The 22,141-nt window shown below is 42.2% G+C and overlaps 1 protein-coding gene across 1 annotated transcript in view; it reads right to left on the bottom strand.

Moving 5' to 3' along the window:
* Positions 1-2,006: 2,006 nt before the first annotated feature.
* Positions 2,007-22,141, bottom strand: part of KDM3B (lysine demethylase 3B) — a 48,958-nt gene continuing 28,823 nt past the window's right edge. Inside the window, exons 14-24 of the mRNA XM_068159350.1 lie at positions 21,493-21,772; positions 20,277-20,533; positions 18,530-18,796; positions 11,105-11,276; positions 7,650-7,740; positions 7,432-7,562; positions 6,084-6,203; positions 5,466-5,605; positions 4,963-5,139; positions 4,302-4,436; positions 2,007-3,308 (exon numbers count right to left, since the gene is read on the bottom strand). Coding sequence (XP_068015451.1) covers positions 3,228-3,308; positions 4,302-4,436; positions 4,963-5,139; positions 5,466-5,605; positions 6,084-6,203; positions 7,432-7,562; positions 7,650-7,740; positions 11,105-11,276; positions 18,530-18,796; positions 20,277-20,533; positions 21,493-21,772 — 1,851 coding nt within the window. The 3' untranslated portion in view covers positions 2,007-3,227. The remainder of the gene's footprint in view (positions 3,309-4,301; positions 4,437-4,962; positions 5,140-5,465; positions 5,606-6,083; positions 6,204-7,431; positions 7,563-7,649; positions 7,741-11,104; positions 11,277-18,529; positions 18,797-20,276; positions 20,534-21,492; positions 21,773-22,141) is intronic.

The raw sequence follows: 22,141 nt of genomic DNA, 5'->3' as shown, positions 1-22,141 counted from the left end.
TGAAATAGCACATAGAAGTATGAAGGTATGAAAGTTGTCAATGGAGTAAACAGGAGAAATACTCCTTAGGAAAAAAGGCTCTGGGGCCCAGGTAAATTACTAAGATAACAAAAGTACATACTTTAAAAAAAAAAGCATAATTGAATCTTGCAACTCTGTCAGAGGATGCAGGAGAAGCTTCTAATACAGTTATTTCAGGCATCAGCAAGACAGATTTGTTGTGAGCTTCATATGACTTCTAGAAAACATCCCTGACCAAGTAATGCTACAGCAGAGAGCAGCAGGCTGAGCAACTCTGAAAGAAACTAACCCCAGACCAAGCCCCTGCAGTTATGCAACGTGTAATATATACACCCACAAACATAGGAGGTGTTACATATGATCTCTCAATATGTATTTATAGCTCTGATCAGTATTAATAAAACACTGGGTTTGCAGATACACGATACATGAAAATTCCATTTCAGAAATTCTGGAATTGCTCTACAGCAAGAGCTGCATTTTAATTAGTTGAACAGAATTCTAAGAGCTGACAATTGCAACTTTTAATTACCTGAAGACCTTCTCCTAATGAAAAACAACGAAGAACTCATAACTAGATTCTGAATTTAAATAAATACATATCTGTGCCTATTAAAAAAAAACCAAAACCCAAACCAAACAAATAATACACACACACACAAACAAACCCTAGTTGGAAAAACTTAACAAAAGAAGTGGTAGTCTCCAGCCCCTGATGCATGCAATCCAGATAGAGGATAACATTTTTACATTGTAAGTTACTGCAACTGATTTGCCAGTTGAATTTACAAATTCTTCCTGACCTCATCTGGTCCAAAATCAGTCTTAGTTTTAATCTGCATTTTGTGTGCAAATGATTCCTCTGGTTTTGGCTGAGTGCTGCTTTAGGCTGATTGTGCTCTATGATTCTAATGAACAAGGAAATTCAAGAGACACAAGCAACATTTGATAAACTCAAATCAAACAATGGTTCAGCAGGAGATGCAGCATGCAGTGCAAATCACTGCACTGGAAATGACTGAGGCTATTGTCTCACACATAGCCAAGTCTTTGTCTTTTTTGATCCTTACCTAATTGCCAATTTACAGATACAAGTGAGGGAAACATCTCAGCTATAATTAACCATTCAGAACGTGTGGTATGCACAGAGTGAGAGAGGAGTGCCCAAGAAATTCTGCACAATAGGAATATGAAGTTGAATGGTTCAACTGTGATGGACTGAATTAGCCCATATTCACAGAATAGCTACAAGGCTGGGTCAGCAGCAGAAGCCCAGGAGTGAGCTACTTGCACCAGCCTGAACAGCTGCCAGCATGCCACACATTGGTGAACTAAACTGCTGCTTACATCACTATCTCCAAGGTCAGAAACCAAGGAACTTTTACCACCCCATCCGTATCTCCAGCAATGAGGGCAACTCTGAACTCCAGCCACTCAGGAAGATAGTGAAAGGTGGAGGAGCACAACACAATAGATGTTCGACAAGACAGATCCTCTGTCCAAACTGTCTCTGAGACTCAGGAATCACAGAATCACCAAGATTGGAAGAGACCTCAAAGATCATCAAGTCCAACCTGTCACCACAGACCCCATGACTAAACCATGGCACCAAGTGCCACGTCCAATCCCCTCTTGAACACCTCCAGGGATAGTGACTCCACCACCTCCCTGGGCAGCACATTCCAATGGCAAACGACTCTCTCAGTGAAGAACTTTCTCCTCACCTCCAGCCTAAACTTCCCCTGGTTCAGCTTGAGACTGTGTCCTCTTATTCTGGTGCTGGTTGCTTGAGAGAAGAGACTAACTCCCTCCTGACCACAACCACCCTTTAGGTAGTGCAGCATCAGGAGGACAGCACCCAAAGCGTTCTGCGTCAGACACAGGGCAAGAAATTACCAGGTAGCCTACACTACCAGAGACGGCAGCTGAGACAAAGGCAAAGCAGGAAGATCAGTGTAGAAGTCTGAAAGAAACTGCCCAGGCTGTTACAGTAAATGACTTTTATTTTTTAAAAAATGAAATAACCGTGAACATATTAACAGGCCTGCAGTGGCACTACAGTACAGCTGGATATAAGGTAGATACATTTCCCCATGTACCCAAACAATGAAATCCATTGCGTCGATGCTGACATTAGTAAATTCTGAATACAGGTCTATCAAGCAGGAACATTTTACTTAAAATAGTTCTGGACAAAGTTGACACTGAAAGTTAACTTCTCCTTCACTTTGGAAAGGATAGATGTTTTCGGCTAGCACTGGTATGGGGTAAACTATTGCCTGCAGTCACCAGTGCAGGGAGAGATGTACAACATCTCCACACGAGAACAGAGTATATACTCCTTTTTATTTCTCATTCTGAGGAAGTAGGGTGGCAGAGGAAGAGAGGGTAAAGTGGGTGAGGAATATGGGCAAGGGAGATGGGGTGTCAATTTCTATTCACTCTCCTTTGGCTGTTTTTGTGCTGTTTTGGACCGCTTTCTAAAACTCACTTCTTGATTTTATTGAAAGGAAGACTAAACGTAATGCGCCTTTCCTTGAAAATCCAGGAACAGTTGTGGTACTTCAAAAATACTAAAAATAGCTACTTTCATGAAATATTAACTGTTTCACTACAAACCTAGTTTTTCACTAAATACACAATTCTCCTATTTCTGGAGTCTCCTGGGGAAAAAAAGTGGGTTCTCCCTTTATTTCTGCAACTCTACAGTGTATAGAGAAACGGCTACGAGAAGGGGAGTGCAGTTAATAGCTTTATTCTTTTCCTTGGCCTGTATCTCACATGGGAAGTTTGCTCCAATTAACTAAGTCTGCAGTAGGACAACCCACCTCCGGCACATTCCTTCTAACTTTGTGGAGACTAACTAGGCATGAGGAAAAGAAACATCCACACTCTTTATACCATTTCTAATCATAATATGCAGGAACACCAAGTGGTTTCCACATTACTCCAATTTGCAAAAGGCCACAGGAAAGGGACATGACACCCTTCGTTAGAATCGGAATTCTGCGTATAACAGTGCGACCTCCCGTGAGACCTTCAGTGTTGAGGCAGCATAGGAAACAGTGGCTGAAGAGTGTGTGTAATACTGACCACACCAGCTCTCACTGAGAAGCCTCTGCTCCTGCAGAGGCAGTCATGTGCAGTCCCTGTACGTACTGTGAGCAAAAAGGCTTACTTCACAGGGTGTTTGGAATTAGCAATTCCTACGATCTAGCTAGTTTGGATTCGTGAGCTTTCAGTGTGCCAACAGCATCTTTCACTGCGTGGTAGATAATGTTCTTCACCTGTAATAGGACAAAAATAAAGAAATCAACTTCCACAGACTAACAAGGAGAGTCTCACATACCTGTGCAATCAAATCTGACAGCCACATTCACAACAGTTGGCAAGCACACCCGAAGTATATACTATTGCTGCTTAGGATGTCAACAGCACAAATTTTAAGTGCCACAGCTAAATGACAAATATTTTAGACAGCTGCACTTATTTAACTTACACATTTACTCATGTTATGTTAAGATAAAGTCTCTCTTCCATGAGAGCTAGGAGGAAGTATACCATAAAATCACATACATGATTTTATTGTGCAAAAGTTCTTGTGATCCTGCTCTAGCAGGGAAGTTGGAAGGGACTTCAAAAGATATCTAGTCCAACCTGTAACATTCTGTGCCATTCCTGTTCAGAACTAATTCAGGATCATAGAATTATTTAGGCTGGAAAGGACCCTTAAGATCACCAGGCCCACCTGTAAACCCAGTACTGCAAGTCCACCTCCCTGATTTAAATAAAGCCAGCCTTCACTTCCAGAGCAATTTTCTGTTAGTCCATAAAAAAACAAATGCAAGTCTACTCAGTAAAATAAACACATCTCTTCAAAGCAAAGCACTGCTTCTTCCTTTTTAAGAGTTTTGTTGGGTTGGGGTTTTTTGTTTGTGTTTGGTTTTTGGGGGCTTTTTTTGCCTGCTATACTTCACTGTCATTTAGGATTCAGCCATCAAAAAACTTAACTAATACTGACACAGGCACTAGTCCAACAGCAGGAAAGCTATCTGGAAGTCTAACAGCTTGTTATTAATTTGTGATGACATAACAGTGTAGACACAGGGACATTCTTTGGTTTTTTTAATACTTATCAAACAGGAACATCCAAGGCTGCTGAAAGTTGGGCTTTTTCCTTCCCTCCCTACCCCCCAAATCACCATCCACATGTTCTTAGTGCTGAATAAAGCCAGCAAAACACAGGACATATTTAGGGAGCGCTATCATGAAATGGTTACCTGCAGTTTATCCTCATGGTTTGTGTGAGTATTAGACAGGTGCCTGAACTCCTGGGTCAGACGGAAGCAGTGCTTCACGTGCTCTGGAGATACAAAATCTTCTGCCACTTTAATGCAGCTGTACAAATTATGGACCTACAAAAACAAACCATACCAAATAACAGAAATCAAGACTTAGTCAACCACACAAAACCCCAACTCACCCCTGCCCTGTATGTTAGGTTCTTCTACATTTACTGCTCAGAAACAGGAGCTGAAGACTATGTGACCTCACACAGAATTGTGTCTAACAGAACCACAACAAGCTAGGTGACATCTTGCATCTTCCCTGTTCTCCCCCCCACACTGGTGTTCTCAAAGCAAGCTCTCTACTGTTCTCAACACTTTTTTTGGCATCATGTTCCCTTAGATGAAGTTTCACTAGACAGAATTGCTTTCCCACCATTCACTCACAGTCCTATACACATAATTCAGGTATTTATGTAATTGTTACTAATAGAATGACTCATTCAATTCAAACAGTTTTTGTAATACCTGCAAATGTAAAAAAAAAGGAACCCAACTCAGCAATATTAACTAAGAGCTATTTTGAAGTTGCAGGGGTTGCGGGCCTCAAATTCAATTCTATTTATCCTATTTGGTTTAGAATTGGCATACCTACCTGATGAGGAGCACCTGCAGGAATGAACACAGCATCTCCAAGGAACTGCACTATTGCCCAGCCTTGTACACCATACTCGTCATAGAGTCGCTTACGTAAGGTCTGGTCCAAGTACCAACTTTGGTCATGAATAGGGTCATGGTCTGGGGGATTTTCTTGGCCTTGTTCTTCTCCAACCTAGAGTCAAGATACAGAGACAGAGGAAAACCTCATGACATAGCACCTTGATATTTCTGGCTCAGAAGAAGCTCTGTAGCAGGAATAGATAATAAACAATTTCAAGGCAGGACACCACTTTCATTAAACTCATTTAGGTCTTAAGTGATGATGTATTAGTAGGAGAATTCTAGACGAGGCTGAAAACCCAAGAATGTAACAGCTATTAATATCCTCAAAGACAGCATCAGAATGCCTATGCACTTTATATTGACAGCAATTCAGCCACTGTAAGCAATCTGGTCAGGGATCCCTCTAAGCCCAAGCCTCTTTTGTAACCAACATACCTTCCGGAGAAGTTCCCGTATCTTCTCAGCATCTTTGGCAGCATAGATGTGCCATAGTGCTCCAGGCTTCTCTCTTCCTTCATGGATTCGCTGCTTTGTTACATCATCAGCATCTCCCTCATCAATTGTTTTCAGAACCTCTGGAAGGGTAATCCAGGTAAAGCCAAAATTATTGCAAAGCTTCTCATTTTTGGCACATAGAAAAGGAAGGGGCATTTTAAGCCTTTAAATCCAGCTACCCTGCTACTGCAGTCCTGCACCACACAGTGCCCTTTCCAAGCACATCAAGCTTCACCTTAAAAAATTCAGGAAATGTGTCAATTGACAGCTAATCACAAAACTCAGTCTTGAATTCCAACTGAATTGACTGCTATTATTCAAATACAAGGAGAAGAAAGACTAACCTAACTCCTCTTTCTCCTGATTTCTAGCAGAACTCTGTTCGTTCACAGCTGGGAATCAATGAAGCACTACTACACTTTAAAATGCATGCTGCAGACATACATATTTGGGTCACATCGCATAGCTATGACAAGCTTAAACAATAAGTCACAATCTTCTTTCTCACACATACAATTGATTTTAAATGGACAGAAAACAGCTTTCCTCAAACATTACCATCATCATGGGTCACTTCCCCAATGGGAATGCCAACGTACACCATGACATTAACAGCATCAGACACATCCAAGTGCAGGTTTGTGGTGCCAACTCGTCTGTCTTCCGCAGTAATTAAGCCTATAATAGAGTGCAAAATAAAACCCATTTCTATTTAAACTCTTATACAAATCATCTGACTGAAAGACCTTTCTAGAATGCTAACTTTACACAGCAATGAGAGAAGAACCTGGTGTCAAAGGACAGGTGAAGTAGTTATTTTCATGCCATGTGTGGTGCAAATAAAAAGGTTTACTGCTAATTAGTATTTTTATGGTCTTTTATGCAGTCTGAAGTAGGGAACTGAGATTGAGAATATGAAGTTAGTAGGCATGCAGGTGTATTGATAATTGAAATGCAAAACATTACAACACCCTGCACCCCCTCAATATTCACAGAGGGCCGCAGATGTTGTATGAGAGTGAATTTGCTTCCACACACTTGGTTTGCAAGATGGCTGCAGCTTTTTCCTTATCAGTATCACTTGACATTTTTCAGTACAAAGAGCAACTACATGAAATGTTATTTATCTTGCTCTGCAGTTGCAAGAATTTCCAAATCAGCTGGGTATTTACAAACATCCTGGATCTTTACCAGTCTCTTGTTTTGAATTGTAAGTCTGCAAAAACGACTTTCAGCCACGGCCTCAATATAAGTGCATTCAGAAACTGAAACCATTCAAGTTGATATGACATTTAGCAATTGTTCATATACTCTCCACACTGCTATGCTGCCAACCATTTGAAAGTTTAATGCTCCACAGCCCCATGTGTGCTGCATGTTCAGACAAAGGTTTCCTGCAATTGTATGCTATTTACCTACTATATAATTAGAGTCTTAGGAGGATGAAATAATTCAATTCAGGAAGCTGAACATGGTGACCGTTTGGTCTTACACTTTGGCTGTAATGACAGACGTGGATTAAGAAAATTACAACCCTGGTCAGAAATGTGAATGCACAGATCAAAGTGCCCAGCGGATGGCTAATTTTCTTCTCAAATGTATCATCATCTGGTCTCAAAACTTCCCTTGAACCCTGTACTGGCATTTTGCTTATTATATATGTATTAAGTAAGAGATGTTTGCAAAGTTAATCATACATACATGTTTGGAAACCACAAGGGAAAGAAAGGGCACATCTGACAGAGAAAGGACTAGCACAGGAAGAGGTCCCAGGAACAGTTAAAGAAAATGACAACATGCTCTAGGATGAGCACTGAGTTTTGAATAATCTCACAGACTTCCATATGCTCTAAGAATATAATAAAGAGTCAGGAAACCCAGTATCTGCAGAACTGTTCTCACATACCATAGGCATTGTACATTTTGGGACCCAAATCAGGACGGACAAAGTAGCTTGGTAGCCTAGAAGCCAAGTTCAGTCTGCCATCCCTCTTGGTATACTCAGGAAGAGGAAGATTTTCCATCAAGTCCTCAAACCTGGAGACCAAAAAGAAAACAAAGGAACGTTTTCCTCCCGTAGTGCACACAGCAGCCCTGTAGGCAGTGACAAAACGTTTTGCTTACCTTGTAGGCATCATGTCTCTAAAGTCCTCCCCTGGAGGCCAGTCCTTTAACTTTAGTACCATTGGCTGACCATCATCTGACCTGAGCCGCTCTGCAAGAAACAAATTAAGATTCCTTCATGTAACATCTTTTCACCACAGTCCATTGCCTTGTTGAACACGTTAAGTCTTATGCACCAAGACATCTCACATTGCACAGCAAAACGAATTCTGATTTTGATTTGGGCTTCCAAAAATTACAGTATGACTGAACAGCAGTTCAATCATTGCCTTCAGTAGAATTCTTACAGACCTCGCACAGCTGCTAAGTTTTAGAGTCTCTTCCATTCAACTTTGAAAACAAGCCTTTGCACAGCATTCTGTCTTACTGCTTTTATCAAAGTCTGCAGGAGCTTTGTCTTCCATTTCACAAGGAGTGGTGGCTTCTCTAAAATTAAAGTTACTGGCTCATGCTCTGAAATCAACCCTAACCTCAGTACAAAGCAAGAAACTATGGTACACTACACACAAAAACCTAAATGGCAGGTAGTTACTGAGAAAGACAGCATGGAGTTTTTAATTCTTCTTTGCTGGAGGCACTCAAAGGTGTCAAATTCAAGTATTTGTTCTTCAAGAGTTGTACATGAGCCCTGACGGGTAACAGAGAAAGCTGACAGCACAGAAAGGTTTTATGTACACAGCCACAGGTGTGTGACATGACAGCACTGACCACATCAGCTGCTGCTCTGCCTCAGGTGTGACAGTGGCCAAGAGAGCAGCCACATCTGGAAGTTGCACGCAGAGCAACTTAGACAACACTCAGTGTCATGTTTAGAGAGAAAAACTCACTCTGCCTGATTCTTCACAATACTACATGAAGCCATCAGTTGGAAACCAGAGTGTATTGCAGTCTGACACATTTATATCCCTTCTTCCCCGCTTCAACCATACCAGTGCTTGTCAGCCAGCCAAAGGGCAGCTAATCTTGCCCAGCCTTAGCACAGCTGCTGACAGCATCATAAGTGAAAGCAAGTCTAAGAAACTAGGACTTGAAGACCTGCGAATCATATCTGCGTTACACACCAACAGGCTACAGAGGACAGCTTTAGTCTGCAAGATTAGCAAGCAAAAATTTCTTTTATTGACATTAAAAGGAATTAAGCACTGCAAATACACAAACCAACATGAATGACTTAAAAATTTTGATGACCTACAATTTTAAAGAGTCAAGTGAACCAAAAAGCCCAAGGACTTCAATGTATATATGGTTCAGAACTTCCTGTAGTCAAGATTTTGAACTCAAAGATCTCTGACCCAAACAAGGTGAAGAAACTTGTAGGAAGGCTACTCAGAAACGACAGAATGAAGAGCTACATGGAAGTAAACATACAGATCTGACACATGGAACTGCACAAACCCCTGCAAACATGCCATCAGCAAGGAGAAGCAGGTCTAAGGAGGATCAAAACGAAAAGGCAGACCTGACAAAAGTAGGCCTAACTCAAAGGTATTAAATGTAAACAGCACAAGATTAAAATTAGCTAAAACATAGAATAGTGAAGGCATTATCTAAATACCACCTCCAAATTCAGTGGCTATTCTACTTCTATGGTTCAATAACTTAATGTGAGTGGCAACAGGATGAGCAGCCACACAAATGTGAGAAATCTAGAGTTCATAGCACAGAGAAGGCAGTCACTACATATTCTGCAAACAATTTTCTTATGAGTTAGTATGTGTGAACTCTCTGGACTAGCAGCAAGTAACACTCAAGCTGGAGATTGCATGTGGCTGAAAAACACTATATAAAACACATGTAAAGGAAACTATCAGAAGTGATTAGGTTTTGCAATCTAGATTACTACCATTTCTCATGCAAGTGTGGTAAAAGCATTAACTGAAGAACAGCATCAGCTGCTTTTGCTGAGAGGAGCATCTGGAGATAAACTACAAATAACATTTCTCAAAGATAACTGGACCCATACAAATTTGCTATTTTCAGGAATGCCCTAGCACAAAAAGTGAAGTTTGTGAAGGTTCCCAGTTATGGTTAATACACAGAAAGACCACACTAACACATCCTTACTGTCACATTCTTCCAGGCCCTCTATTTCTGAGGAACAACAGAAACAGTAAGAAATTTAACAGTACAAACCACAAGACTCTCTACTTGGAACCACATGAAAACAAAGTTCAGAGCTCTTTGATTGGAAAACGAGTAGGGAAGGGAATACTCTTGGCCTACAAATCTGTCATTTGGTTGGCTGCTGAATAAATATTCCATGAAATCATCCAATAGCTCACCACTCCTGCTATGTGCACACAGGAGTAAGTACAGAAATTGTTTTACACAGAACACTGCAACTGCAGCATTGCAATGAACTGTTACAACTCTAACATCTGCAAATTGTAAGACCACTCTCACCTAGGTATGTACAAGCTAAACCAGAGTATTCTGCTTTTCAGAAGTCCTTTAATCTGACCTGTTACATCCCCAAGCATTTCAACTGGTTAGTTTCCACATCCACACTCAATAAAAGGTTTTCTCAAAGAACTCAGCCATTAAGTAATGTGTTAGCACATGAGGTATGCACACAGCATTGCTATTCAGAGTACATAGAAAGTTGTATTTGTACTTGCAGATGATGTACTACAAAAATAATTTGCACTATCTAGTTTACTTAGTTGATGCATTCCATTGAGTCCAAGTTTCAGCAACATAAGCCTCTGTCTGTTTTAACTCTGCAGGGTCCTTCCAGATTTACAATAGAAGTTGAGGTTGTATGGAGAGTGAGGGAGTCAAATTACTTACTGTCTTACTGAAAGTATCACAGTACATTAGAGGTTGGAAGGGACCTTAAGAGATCAGGTCCAACCCCCCTGCCAAAGCAGGATCGCTTGGGGTAGTCCACACAGGAATGTATCCAGGTGGGGTTTGAAAGTCTCCAGAGAAGGAGATGCCACAACCTGTCTGGGCAGCCTGTTCCCGTGCTCCGTCACCCCCCACTGTAAAGAAGGTTCTCCTCATGTTGAGGTGAAATTTTCCATGCTCAGGCTTGAAGGTAACTGAGGTTTAATTTCATTGAGGAAAGTTAATTGAAAAACAATAAATAAAATTCCATAAATGGATCATCTTTGGACACATAACAGTTACACACATCAACAGCCAGCAGAACAGATGGAAGTGGTTTTGGGCAGTCCTGCCCTTGTCTTCACCAATAAAGTATTTTCTAGGGTGCATTAGATCTAAGGAACAATGGCTTCTTTGGATGAGACTGGTAGCTATTTGGATTCCTTTCATTTGGCTTTGTTGGTTTGGGGGCTTTTGTGTGCTTTATCTTTTGTCTGTTTGTTTGTTTTTAGTTTGCTGTTATTTGTTTTGGGGTTTTGTTGTTGAGAAAATAGATGGAAAAGGAGGAGTTGAAGGTAGCAAGACAGACTGCTCAGTTAAACTAGTCAGCCATAGATATTACTTACTAGATATTATCTCAAAGCCATCCCAGAAGTCACGCACTTTCACGTCTGAAATTATGGCACAGTTCCTGCAGTTCACCAAATCTACATCTTGATCTCCAAATTCCAGGCTGAAAGCTTCTGGTTTCCAAAGCTCTGACTTCAACTTCTTATGGACACCAGATACCAGCACGGGCTGAGAATACAAAGATGAATGCTTACTCCACCATAACCAAACTTCTTACACATGCAGCCACATTTTCTCAAGAGCTGAGACTCCTGGCTACCATCATGCAAATGACATGACACCACAAATCTATTTTCATCCATGTCTGGGTTTTGTGCATCAATCAACCAGCCAGAGTCGAAGCAAACTTAATTCCAGGCCATGTGCAGTTACCTTAGAAGTGGTATTGGATTACCCTTACTAAGGCAAGCATATTAGGTCTACACTGCAAGGTGCTGGCAGCAGAGGTGGGCTGTGTGAGGGAGGCCTGAGTTGCCCCATACTGGACACAGATGGTTCCCCCTGACTCCAATAGCCCCATAACTGGCCAAAGCTGAGCCCACAATTGACACTGCTGGTGTCTCTGTGATAGTAAGAAAGGGTAAAAAGTATTCCAGAGTTTCTGTGGGAGTGGGGAGGGAGGGAAGGAACAATTCTACAGACACTAAGATTAGTGAAGAAAGAGAGGAAGGAGGTGTGCCAGAGATACTCCTGCAGCCTGTGGAAGTGACCATGGTGAAAGAGGTTGCTGCCCTGCAGCCTGTGGAGGAACACAGTAGAGCAGATATCCAAAATGGAGCCTACAAAGGACTCCACACCAGAACAGACTGAGAGATCCTGAAAAAAGCTGCATGGAGAGCTCACACTGGGGCAGGCACCTAGCAGGAGCTGCAGTCATGGGAGAGAAACCCATGCAGAAAGAGTTTTATGGCAAAAGCCGTGGCCCACTGGGAACCCATGCTGGAGCAGTGTGTTCCTGCAAGACTGCAGCCCATGGAGAGGGCCCAAGCTTGCACAGTTTATGAAGGATCATATCCTGCGGAAGAGACTCCACACTGGAGCAAAGGAGACGTGAGAAGAAAGAAGCAACATAGATGTAGTGTTTTGAACTGACTGCAACCCCCATTATCCTCCATCCTCTCTGTGCTGCTCTGGGGTCAGGGATGAAGGAACAAGCTGAGTCTTTACCACAGAGAAGTGTGTGGGGTAAGATATTTTTAGCTTTGTCTTTATTCCCCACCATTCTACTCCAGACAATTCTCCCAGCACTGCCCAAGACCTTGTCAGTTCCTCTCACACTGCAGTCTCTAGAAGAGTTACAAAAGAGGGTACAAAGTGAACTTACACTTAAGAGTATTCCACCTGAAGAGCTCTAGGTTCAATAACAGTTCAAATGTCTATGCAAGCCTGAATGAATTCCAATATAGTAAAGGTGGATTTTGAGTTCGCTGCCACAAAGCGCTCAGTACAATCCTAAGGAGTACAGATGGCCCTGGATGTATGAGCAGCATTGGTGCATTAGCTCTCTAGGTATCTTTGTCTATAGAAAAGCAATTCTAAAGTTATGCTGCTTAAAACCACTCCACCACTGCTTCACCTGTATTCCCAATGGCCTCTAAAAGGACTGCTCTTCACTTCACTCCAAGTGAGGACAACTACTCATTCAGAAATTAATGGAGGCAAAACCCCAGCCTTGGGAACAACAGCAAAGGGCTTGGTTTTCAACAAAACCTCAACTCCAGAAGAACAAGGTCTAAGAAAACAATAAAAGGGGTTGTTGCTTTAGTCCTGTTAAATTCAGAGGGAAAAAAGAAAGAGGAGGGGGAAAAATCCCCACAGAAATACTGAAGTTGGAAGGGACCACTCACCAACAAAATTGTTTTCCTGTGTTCAGGTTGACCTTCCTGGTTTTAATTTGTGCTCACTGCCCTCTCATCAGGGATTTATAAACATTGGTAAAATTTCCTCACCACACTCTCCTGAGCCTTCTCTTCATTAGGATGAGCAGTTCAAGCCCTTTCAGCCTCTCTTCATGAGAAATACTCTTATTCCTTAATCACCTTTGTGGCCCTTGACTGGACCCTCTCCAGTAAGTCCACATCTCTCTTGTACTGGGGAGCCCAGAGTGCAGCACAGTACTGCTGGTGTGGCCCCTCAAGTGCCAAGGAGGGGGAAAGGATCACTTCACTTGGCCTGCTGACAGTGTTTCTCCTAATGCAGCACAAGGGTGTCACAGCCTTTCTCTCTATCAAGGACACATTCTTGGCTTGTGGTTACCACCTTGTCCACCAGGACCCTAAGATCCTTTCATGAAAAGCTACTTTCCAGCTGACTTCCTTCGAGCATGTGCTACTGTAGGGTGATACTCCTCATGAGATGCAGGACTTTTCCTTGCCTAATATCATGAGATTGCTCTCAGTCCATTTCTCTGGCTTGCCCAGGTCCCTCCAAACAGCAGCACAACCATCTGCTGTAAGCAGACATTCCTCCCAGTTTGTAGCACCTGCAACATTGCTGAGGGTGTAAGAAACCTGTCCCATACAGGTCATTAATGAGGATGATAACCAGTACTCAACCCAACACTGACCCCCCACCAGGGTACACCACTAGTGACTGTGATCACAAGCCCCTGAGCATGGCACTTCAACCAATTTTAAATCCACCACACTACACCCTTACCTAGTCTGCACTTCATCAGCTTGTCTGATGACATTATGATGGTGTCAAAAGCTTTATTAAAGACAAGATAAAAAACATCCAGTGCTCCCCTCTCATCCACCAAGCCACTCATCTCATCACAGGTGGCTAATGTTAATCACGATTCAACCAGTATTCCTGAGCCCCTCCTCCCTTCAGGGCCATATCCCACAGGATTCTTCCAAGAAGCTATCTAAAAAGGTGGAAGTCTGTCCTTCTGAAGCCCACCACACAGTGATCTTGAACTGAACACCACCACCTGACATTCACTGCAGCCAAAGCTGCCCCTTACCTTCACATCTACAGCCAGCTCCTTCTTGTGTGTCAGCATGAGTTTCAGCAGTGTGCCCTTCCCTAGCTGGCTCCTTGATCAGCTGTCAGGACATGGTCATCAATGCACTCAGGGAAACTTCTGGAGTGCCTGTGACCTGTTGCATTGTTCCTCCAGCAGATATCAAGGGGCCTCCATAAGGCTGAGGAAATGTGAAGCTATCTCTCGCCATACTACAGCTGCATGAGCTATCCCACCACTTCTCCACCACACCAATGAGATGGTGGCCATGCAACTGCACACTAGTTCCTTCTGAACAGGCACTTAAAAATATCACCTAGTCATGCTGATTTCCCAGAAGTGCTAGGAGAGCTTTTCTCACAATACCATGATGTACAGAGTTCCTTATTTATGTGTATACACTTGAGGTGGACATCTCTTATCCCTCTTTCCTTGAGTATGAGGATTTCTCCTGTTGGCATCACCCTGCACTGCTTGCTTGCCAACCCGATCAGCTAACCCCTTTCTTGATCACTGGGCATACTCTCCCCTCCTTCATAATTTCTAGTTTATTCCTTTCCTAATCATGTTGACCAACCTGTTGGTCAACAATGCATCTCCTGTCTTCCAAGTAGTCCCCTTAGAATCCTTACAGAGCTTCCCATGACCATAAAATCCAAAACCTTTTTGAAATCAGCTGTGCAAACAACGACTGACATGCAGGACCAGTTCACTCCTTTGTCCCTCATTGGGAAGATTAAGAAAATCAGCTGGGCTCTTTGGCCACAGGTCACTCTGGATACTCTCCAGGTCTCCCTGGTAGTATTGTCTGTGCCAATACAGAAGAGCAGCAGAGGGTAAATGCATGAGGGGCAGACAAGCTTGGGTAGCCTTTCCATTATGTCCCAAATTTGTGCCCTGACAAGAAGCAAACCTCCCTAAAATAGAGCAGACACACCATGTTTAAATATATTTCCTGATCCCAGAAGGAATTGTAACATTAAATCAATGGAAAAGTTTTAATCATAGTCTACAAAAATCTAGGCATCACAGACGAATGGTAAAACAACAGTTACCTTTCACAGGATGTGTGGAAAGTGCTGCTGCTGGATAAACCAGGCTCTTTCAATCCAAGAAAATGATGACAGATTTTGACCCCTGATGTATTCATCTGACCACTTCAACATAACAACTAAAGAAGTCCAACCCTTCCAGCTATTAGGCAGAGAATTTCTCGTGGTAAAAAGAAAGCATTTTCTTTAGTGATGAACACAGAGTTGCAAGATAAAAGGAGAGTGGGCTTTTGTTAGCAGCCATTTCCTGATGGATCTGAGACTGCAGGGAGAAAAATAAGAACCTCCAACACAACCACAAATGCATGAAAATTCAAAAAAGAACAGGTTGCTATTGGATGAGAATCCTGCCAGTTTTCCTAGATAAGCAATAACCATGTTCAGGAAAGCAAAATGTCTTTGAAAAACAGCTTCAGAAAGAAATAATCCAATGGTGCTTCAATAAGTTCTGGGACAAAACAGAGTTTAACTTACTTCTGACAATTTGCAAGATGAAGAACTTGAAAAACATTGTTTCACCACTCCAAGCATGTTGTTTGTTACCCAAATACTGTGGGAAAAGAACTTTCTCTTAACTACTTGGGATGCTATCATGGCCAAGATCTCCATATAGCTCAGATCTAGTATCCAGTGTGCATTAATTGTGCTGGGGAGGGTAGCTATGAAGTTTTTCTCCAACTAAAATATTCCATCCCACAAAATGGGAAGAAGAAAACAGTGGAATTAATGTTCTTTGTCTTTATTTTTAAAGGTGCAGTTGGGATGTACAGGAGGATGCCAACTAAGGGAGAATCATGTCAGAGCAGCCTTTAAGGAGAGAATCTCTGCTTGAAGAAATTCTATTTAGAATAGCCTTGTCAGGACAGTGACACCTGCCTGGCTCACCTGCTCTCTCCTGTGCAAGAATGACAGAGGTTTCACTAAGATTGCTTTCCACATTTCAGCAGGAAACTCAAGTGAGTGCATCACCACTGGAGAATCCTTGAATAAGCAATGCACTTGGCCTCATATGCTGCCGTACAAAGGGTCCTCTAAATGATAAAGTCATCCAAAAGCATCCACAGCACATCTTAGGGAAGAGTCTAAAGTAGAGGGTTAGATGAGCATGACAGTTGTAGCCAGAGCCTCAGAGTGTGAGTCAGCTTAGAAGGTATCTCACATTGCAAGCTACACATCTAACAGAAGATCAGTAATCACAGTATGGTAGGGGTTGAAAAGGACCTCTGGAGATCATCCAGTGCAATTGCCTTGCAGGGTCACCCAGAGCAGGTTGTCCAGGATCTCATCCAGGCCAGCTTGGAATCTCTTCAGAGAAGGAGACTCCAGAACCTCTCTGAGAAGCCTGCCAGTGCTTTATCACCCTCTAAGCTTCTCCTAGATCCCATCCTCTTGCCTCCTGCCTGTTAGGTTATTTATGTGCATTGATAAGATCCCCTATCAGTCTGCTCTTCTCCAGGCTAAAAAGAGCCACATCCCATCTCTAGACTCCATAAGGCACCTTGCAGGCTCATTAACAGTTAAGAACTCCACAGCAAAATGCAGCATCTTACTCCTGGTGATTAACCAGCCTTGTATGCAGAGAAACTGACACATACATCTTTTGTAAGTATTCACAGCATCTCAGCATCCTCCTCAGAGACACAGAGGCTTCAGAAAATGATCAGAGTATACCAGAAACAAATGAGCTCTTCCCAAGTCAGGTGGATGACTGATGCCACAGCACTGCAAAAGCATGATCTGAAATCCTTCAGAAGTCAGAAAGATGCAAGATTCAAAGAACCCTCTGCACTCCAAGCAAATCAGGAGAGGAAGATAACTGCAGTTAGGGGGAAAGCTGGGAATACCAGCAGCAAACCAAGCTGTAGTCAGACAAATCAGGGTGTGCTGCATGGCAGCCTCTTCCACCTCTCAGGACCTGGCTAGGGCAGTCAGAAACAGAAACCAGCAACTCTTCGGTTGGTGGTATCACAGTGACAGTGTGTTCAGTACAAGACCTTGAGTTCAAAACAATATTTGGCTTCACACAGACTGTAGGCTCAGGGTGAGAGACTGCATCAAGCACACCCAAATTTTCAGCAGAAATGCAGCACTTATTTTTGTACATGCTTGCAGCTGGAAGGAATGGACCTTTCCCTGAAGCTACAAAGCATGGGGTTGATTCCAGAATGCAAGCAGGAAATCACAGCAGATTCCCTACTGGACTGTAGTAGAGCAGGTTCAGCACAAACTACAATATAACTATAAAAGTACTGTGTCCAGTTCTGGGCCCCTCAGTTTAGGAAGGATGTTGACTTGCTGGAATGAGTCCAGAGAAGAGCAACAAAGTTGGTGAGGGGCTTGGAACACAAGCCCTATGAGGAAAGACTGAGGGAGCTGGGGTTGCTCAGCCTGGAGAAGAGGAGACTCAGGGGTGACCTTATCACTCTCTACAACTACCTGAAGGGAGGTTGTAGACAGGCAGATGATGGTCTCTTCTCCCAGGCAGCCAGTACCAGAACAAGAGGACACAGTCTCAGGCTGCGCCAGGGGAGGTTCAGGTTGGATGTTAGGAAGAAGTTCTATACAGAAAGAGTGATTGCCCATTGGAATGGGCTCCCCAGAGAGGTGGTGGAGTCGCCATCATTGAAGGTGTTCAGGAGGAGACTTGATGGGGTACTTGGTGCTATGGGTTAGCTGTTTGGGTGGGTTGGATTGGTTGATGGGTTGGACACAATGATCTTGAAGGTCTCTTCCAACCTGGTTTGATTTATTCTAATAAAAAGTTGTCACAGCATACATCCTCATACTGGCAAGCTGAGAAAAGCTCAGGCTGCAAGAATACACGGGCTTGAATCAGTACAGCATGGAGTGAACAGGGCTGCTGTCCCCTCTTTATAGAGCCATAGAACTGTTTCATGTGGAAAAGAACTTCAAGATCAAGTCATGTGCTACAGCTGAAATCTTTATTTATCAACTGGAGAAGAACAGACTGAGAGGGGATCTTCCTAATGTTTATAAATAGCTGAAGGGTGGGTGTCAAGAAGACAATTTTCAGTGCTGTCCTGTGAGAGGACAAGGGGCAATGGACACAAACTGGAACATGGGAAGTTCCACCTCAACAGGAGGAAAAAATTCTTTGCTGTGAGTGTGCTGGAGCCCTGGAGCAGGCTGCCAAGAGGCTGTGGAGTCTCTGTCACTGGAGAGATTCCAAACCTGCCTGGATGGGTTCCTGTGTGACCTGCCTAAGTGCTCATGCTTTGCAAGGGGCTTGGACTCAATCTCCAGAGGTCCCTTCTAACCTTTACTATTCTATGATTCCATAAATCAGCCAGACATTGAACAGACTTGTCAGTAACCAAAGCACATGTTGAAGTTTTGTGATACTTATACGCAGTAAGGTTTGGCTATGTGTTATCACCCACCTGGCCTTGTTTCCAGCACTCCCTGAAGATCTTCCAGTTGTTTTTGTTGCTAGGATCATGAAGGCAAAGGAGTCTACCATCACACAACCAAGAGTGGGAAGTGTGTGGATCCAGCACATTTAAGCCCATTACCATTTCCTTCACCTCCCTCTGTGTGTCAGCTAAATTACTAGCTCGTTTTGCAGCATCTGAAGTCTTCTTATTTTCCACCACAGAAGCAATGATATGGTCTAAGAAGTTAGGCAGGCTGGCTTTACCTTTGGCCCCCTAGAAGATGTAAATCCAGAGGTAAGTTAAGTCTTGCAACAGCATACATATTAATGCGTATCTGCTCTCATTCAGATTTTAGTGATGGCCATCCTGCTATCAGAAAAGCACACCACAGTAAACAAATCAGCTCAGAGACAGACATTTAATCCAGTAAGAACAGAAATAGCTTGATGATAATAAGAAATAGATTTAAGATAGTAAGATTTAAAATACCTGATACAGGCTATGTAGGAAAATATTGCAGTTAACAGTCATGGAACACTTAAGTGATCTAACATCTGCCACTTTAATGTAAAAAATAGTTCATATTTTTCTTAACTTCATTAGTATCTCAGCCTGTATTGCTGCTTGGGATTGTATTAGTCTTCTACAGCCTGTCTTATGCAAGTAAAACTAGATCATAAGATCATCTGCTCATGATTGTCTTAAAAATGTATCTTCATGCTGACTCTCTAGAGGCCATGACACAGATAACAGGCAGTTCAGTGATTACAGTCAACAGTAACTAGTCTTCACAACAGATTATCAATGCTCCAGAAACACCAAGATGATTCTGTTCATGAGCAGCAGCCTATTATTCCTCTCAATTTGACCAACACAACTGCTGCTTCTCAAGTATGCTTTGCTCATATACATGCTGTATGAAGTATCTGGGCATTCAAGCAGGACGTAGGACTAGAGGGGATACAGGGTAGAAGTGCTAGCAGATTCACTTCCCTGTAGCAGTGGCATATTTTCCAGCACAGCTCCCTTTACCAAGCATAAATAACACAAACTATTCCCAAGGTTGCATACTTCCAGCCTGACACAGAATGAAACCCCAAACAGATTCTGCTGGGAGACAAGCTGTATCATCATCTTGCTTGTTCCATCTGCCTAAGTTTTTGAAGCAAGTCTTCTCTGAGAATCTTAAACTAAATGATTTTAACCATTTCAAATATAACTGACTTGTTCAGGGTTTGGATTTTGTTGTTGTTGTTTTTTTGGTAGTTAATTAATTTGTTTTATTTCCCCCAAAACAGATTAAAGAGGAACAAAGTTATCCCAATTGCAGAATAAGCAACCAGAAACAGCAACTACACCTTAAGGTGTAGTTATGGTGCAACTTAAGTAACTTATACATAAGGACTTTTCAAAGAATTGCTTTGCTCATTGGTTTTTAGTCTTGTAATATTTTTGAAGATGTGGAATTTGGAGTGAATAGTCACAGGGATGCTGGTAATCAGTTGAACAACCTAAGGAGTGTATTTAACTCACTTTCTTGATCGCTTGCAGGGAATAGCTTAGTAGCAGTAGTAAACCAAGAGATAAACTAAGAGCATCTAAAGTCTCTACAATTTTGTAGGGTGGTGAGTTTTGGTGAGACATTCCTTTCATTTCAACATTTCAGGATACTATAAAAACATGTAGATGAAAACACTCAGACCATCATGAAATTCTAGAACAAGTATCATTCAAGGAATACAGAACTATTTACCGTAGAAGCTGAAGAAAACACTGGAGGAAAGGGAATTCCTGTGTCTAATGGGACCTGGGGAAGCTTTCCTGGCCCCGTGTGCAGCAGATCTCTGAGGCTGGAGCCTTCAGCTTTGTTGCTAGACGTCACTGGGCCCAACAAGAGACTATTAAACAGCTTTGGGGTTAGCGGGGAACCCTTTGTACTGGAGTTGAAGGAATCCAATCCAAAGGGTGAATGGGATTCTTTATTAAGCACTGACCTCAGTGATCCTGATTCTGCAAGATAAGTATCAGCATTAGGAGGGGGGGAAAAAAAAGGAAGGTTCAAATCATCACAAAGTTCACTGGAATTATTTGATATTGACAGTGACAGAATCTTGCAATGGTATGTCATCACTGGGACAGTGAATGAAGCACCTTGAGAATCAAAGACACATACTTCAGATTTCACTCTTACGCTGTTAAGGTTTTGAATAGCAGAGTGGATCTGATACGAAACTGTTTGATACACAAGGTATCACAACTTTGTGATAGACTGAATTAAAAAAAACATTTCCCTGACCTTCTGAATCAATACTTCAGTTAATAAATACTTCAAATTTTAACTGTAGTGAAAATATTACAGTGACTAAGCCCTGCAGAACTAGTGAAGGCGCCATGATCATTTAATGGTGACATATAAAGTAGCTCCTGCCAGGCATATGGACATTAGGAATTAATTCTGTGTTAATCATGCTACCTCTGACAACTGGGAGGTTCATTCTGGAAACAGTTATTTCATACTAAGAATCACACTCAAGCTATCAAGTATTAGAAAAGGGCCAATTTCATCTGACCTTCCAAGCAGAACCTACTCTCTCAGTTCTCTGGAATTGCTTTACATAGCAAACAAAACAGCTTTATTTACTTCAACAGCAATAAACTGACAAAGCTGCATCTGAAATTTATTACTATCATTTTACATCAAGACACCAGCTGCTTATTACTTACAAAAGATCTGGCACTGAAATAAACTGGGAGTGACAAGACAGTATTTTTATCTTCAGCTGTATCATTATCTTTCCAGTTCTGCATAATCCTGAGCCTGAACTTCCTGGTTCTTAAGAGGCAGAGGAAGAAAAATGACCATGTTCTTCTCTATTTAGGGCTAGGTACTGTCACGAAAAATAACAATCAAGCAGTAGGTTATAGTTTATCATTTAGTTCCAACCCCAGAGGACGTGCCTTCTGCTCACCTTTTGTTTCTTCTTTCGCTTTTTGCGTTGCTAAATCCGCAAGCCAGTGTAAGGCTGATGACGGAGCTGTTTCTGGACAAAGTGGTCTGCTAGTCTTTATTTCACCAGTGTTATTGGTTGGTAATGTCTCTGTTTTTGCAGAGTCTTCTATTCTATTATCAGTTGCTTCAGATTTTGGAACAGTGTCCATTTCTAGTTGCCCTACTCCTGCTGTCCCTGCACCAGTGGAAAAGCTGTTCTCATTTCCAGAGGCTGATGCACTAGGATTTACAGATGGAAGCTAAAAGAAGAACATAAACACCTGCTAAATGCTGAAAAAAGAGAAGAGTTCAACTTGGGAGACATTACAGTTATCCGATGCATTGGGTTTTGTTTGCTGTCTGTGTCCATTTGCTTTAACTATACAACACAGATCCTTTATGTTTGTGTAGCAAGGGAACACAGGAGCTGCTTCTCTGAGTACATCAAACTTTGCACTGTGGTGTGAATTCCTACCATGTCATCTCTCAAATTAAGCCCATGTGTTTCAATTTCTCTCTTTTTGTAATGAGTAATTTTTGTGGGAACAGTAACAGAACTGCTCTAGACTCAGCATTAGCATTCAGAAATATTAATAAATCCCCACATTTCAAGCTACTCAGAGTGGTTT

The sequence above is a fragment of the Melanerpes formicivorus genome, unplaced genomic scaffold (assembly GCF_026170545.1).
Source record: "Melanerpes formicivorus ecotype bairdi unplaced genomic scaffold, bMelFor1.0.p_v2 SCAF_2, whole genome shotgun sequence".
NCBI lineage: Eukaryota > Metazoa > Chordata > Aves > Piciformes > Picidae > Melanerpes > Melanerpes formicivorus.
Note: the sequence above shows the minus strand (reverse complement) of the source record. Positions and strands in the feature narration are given on the sequence as shown.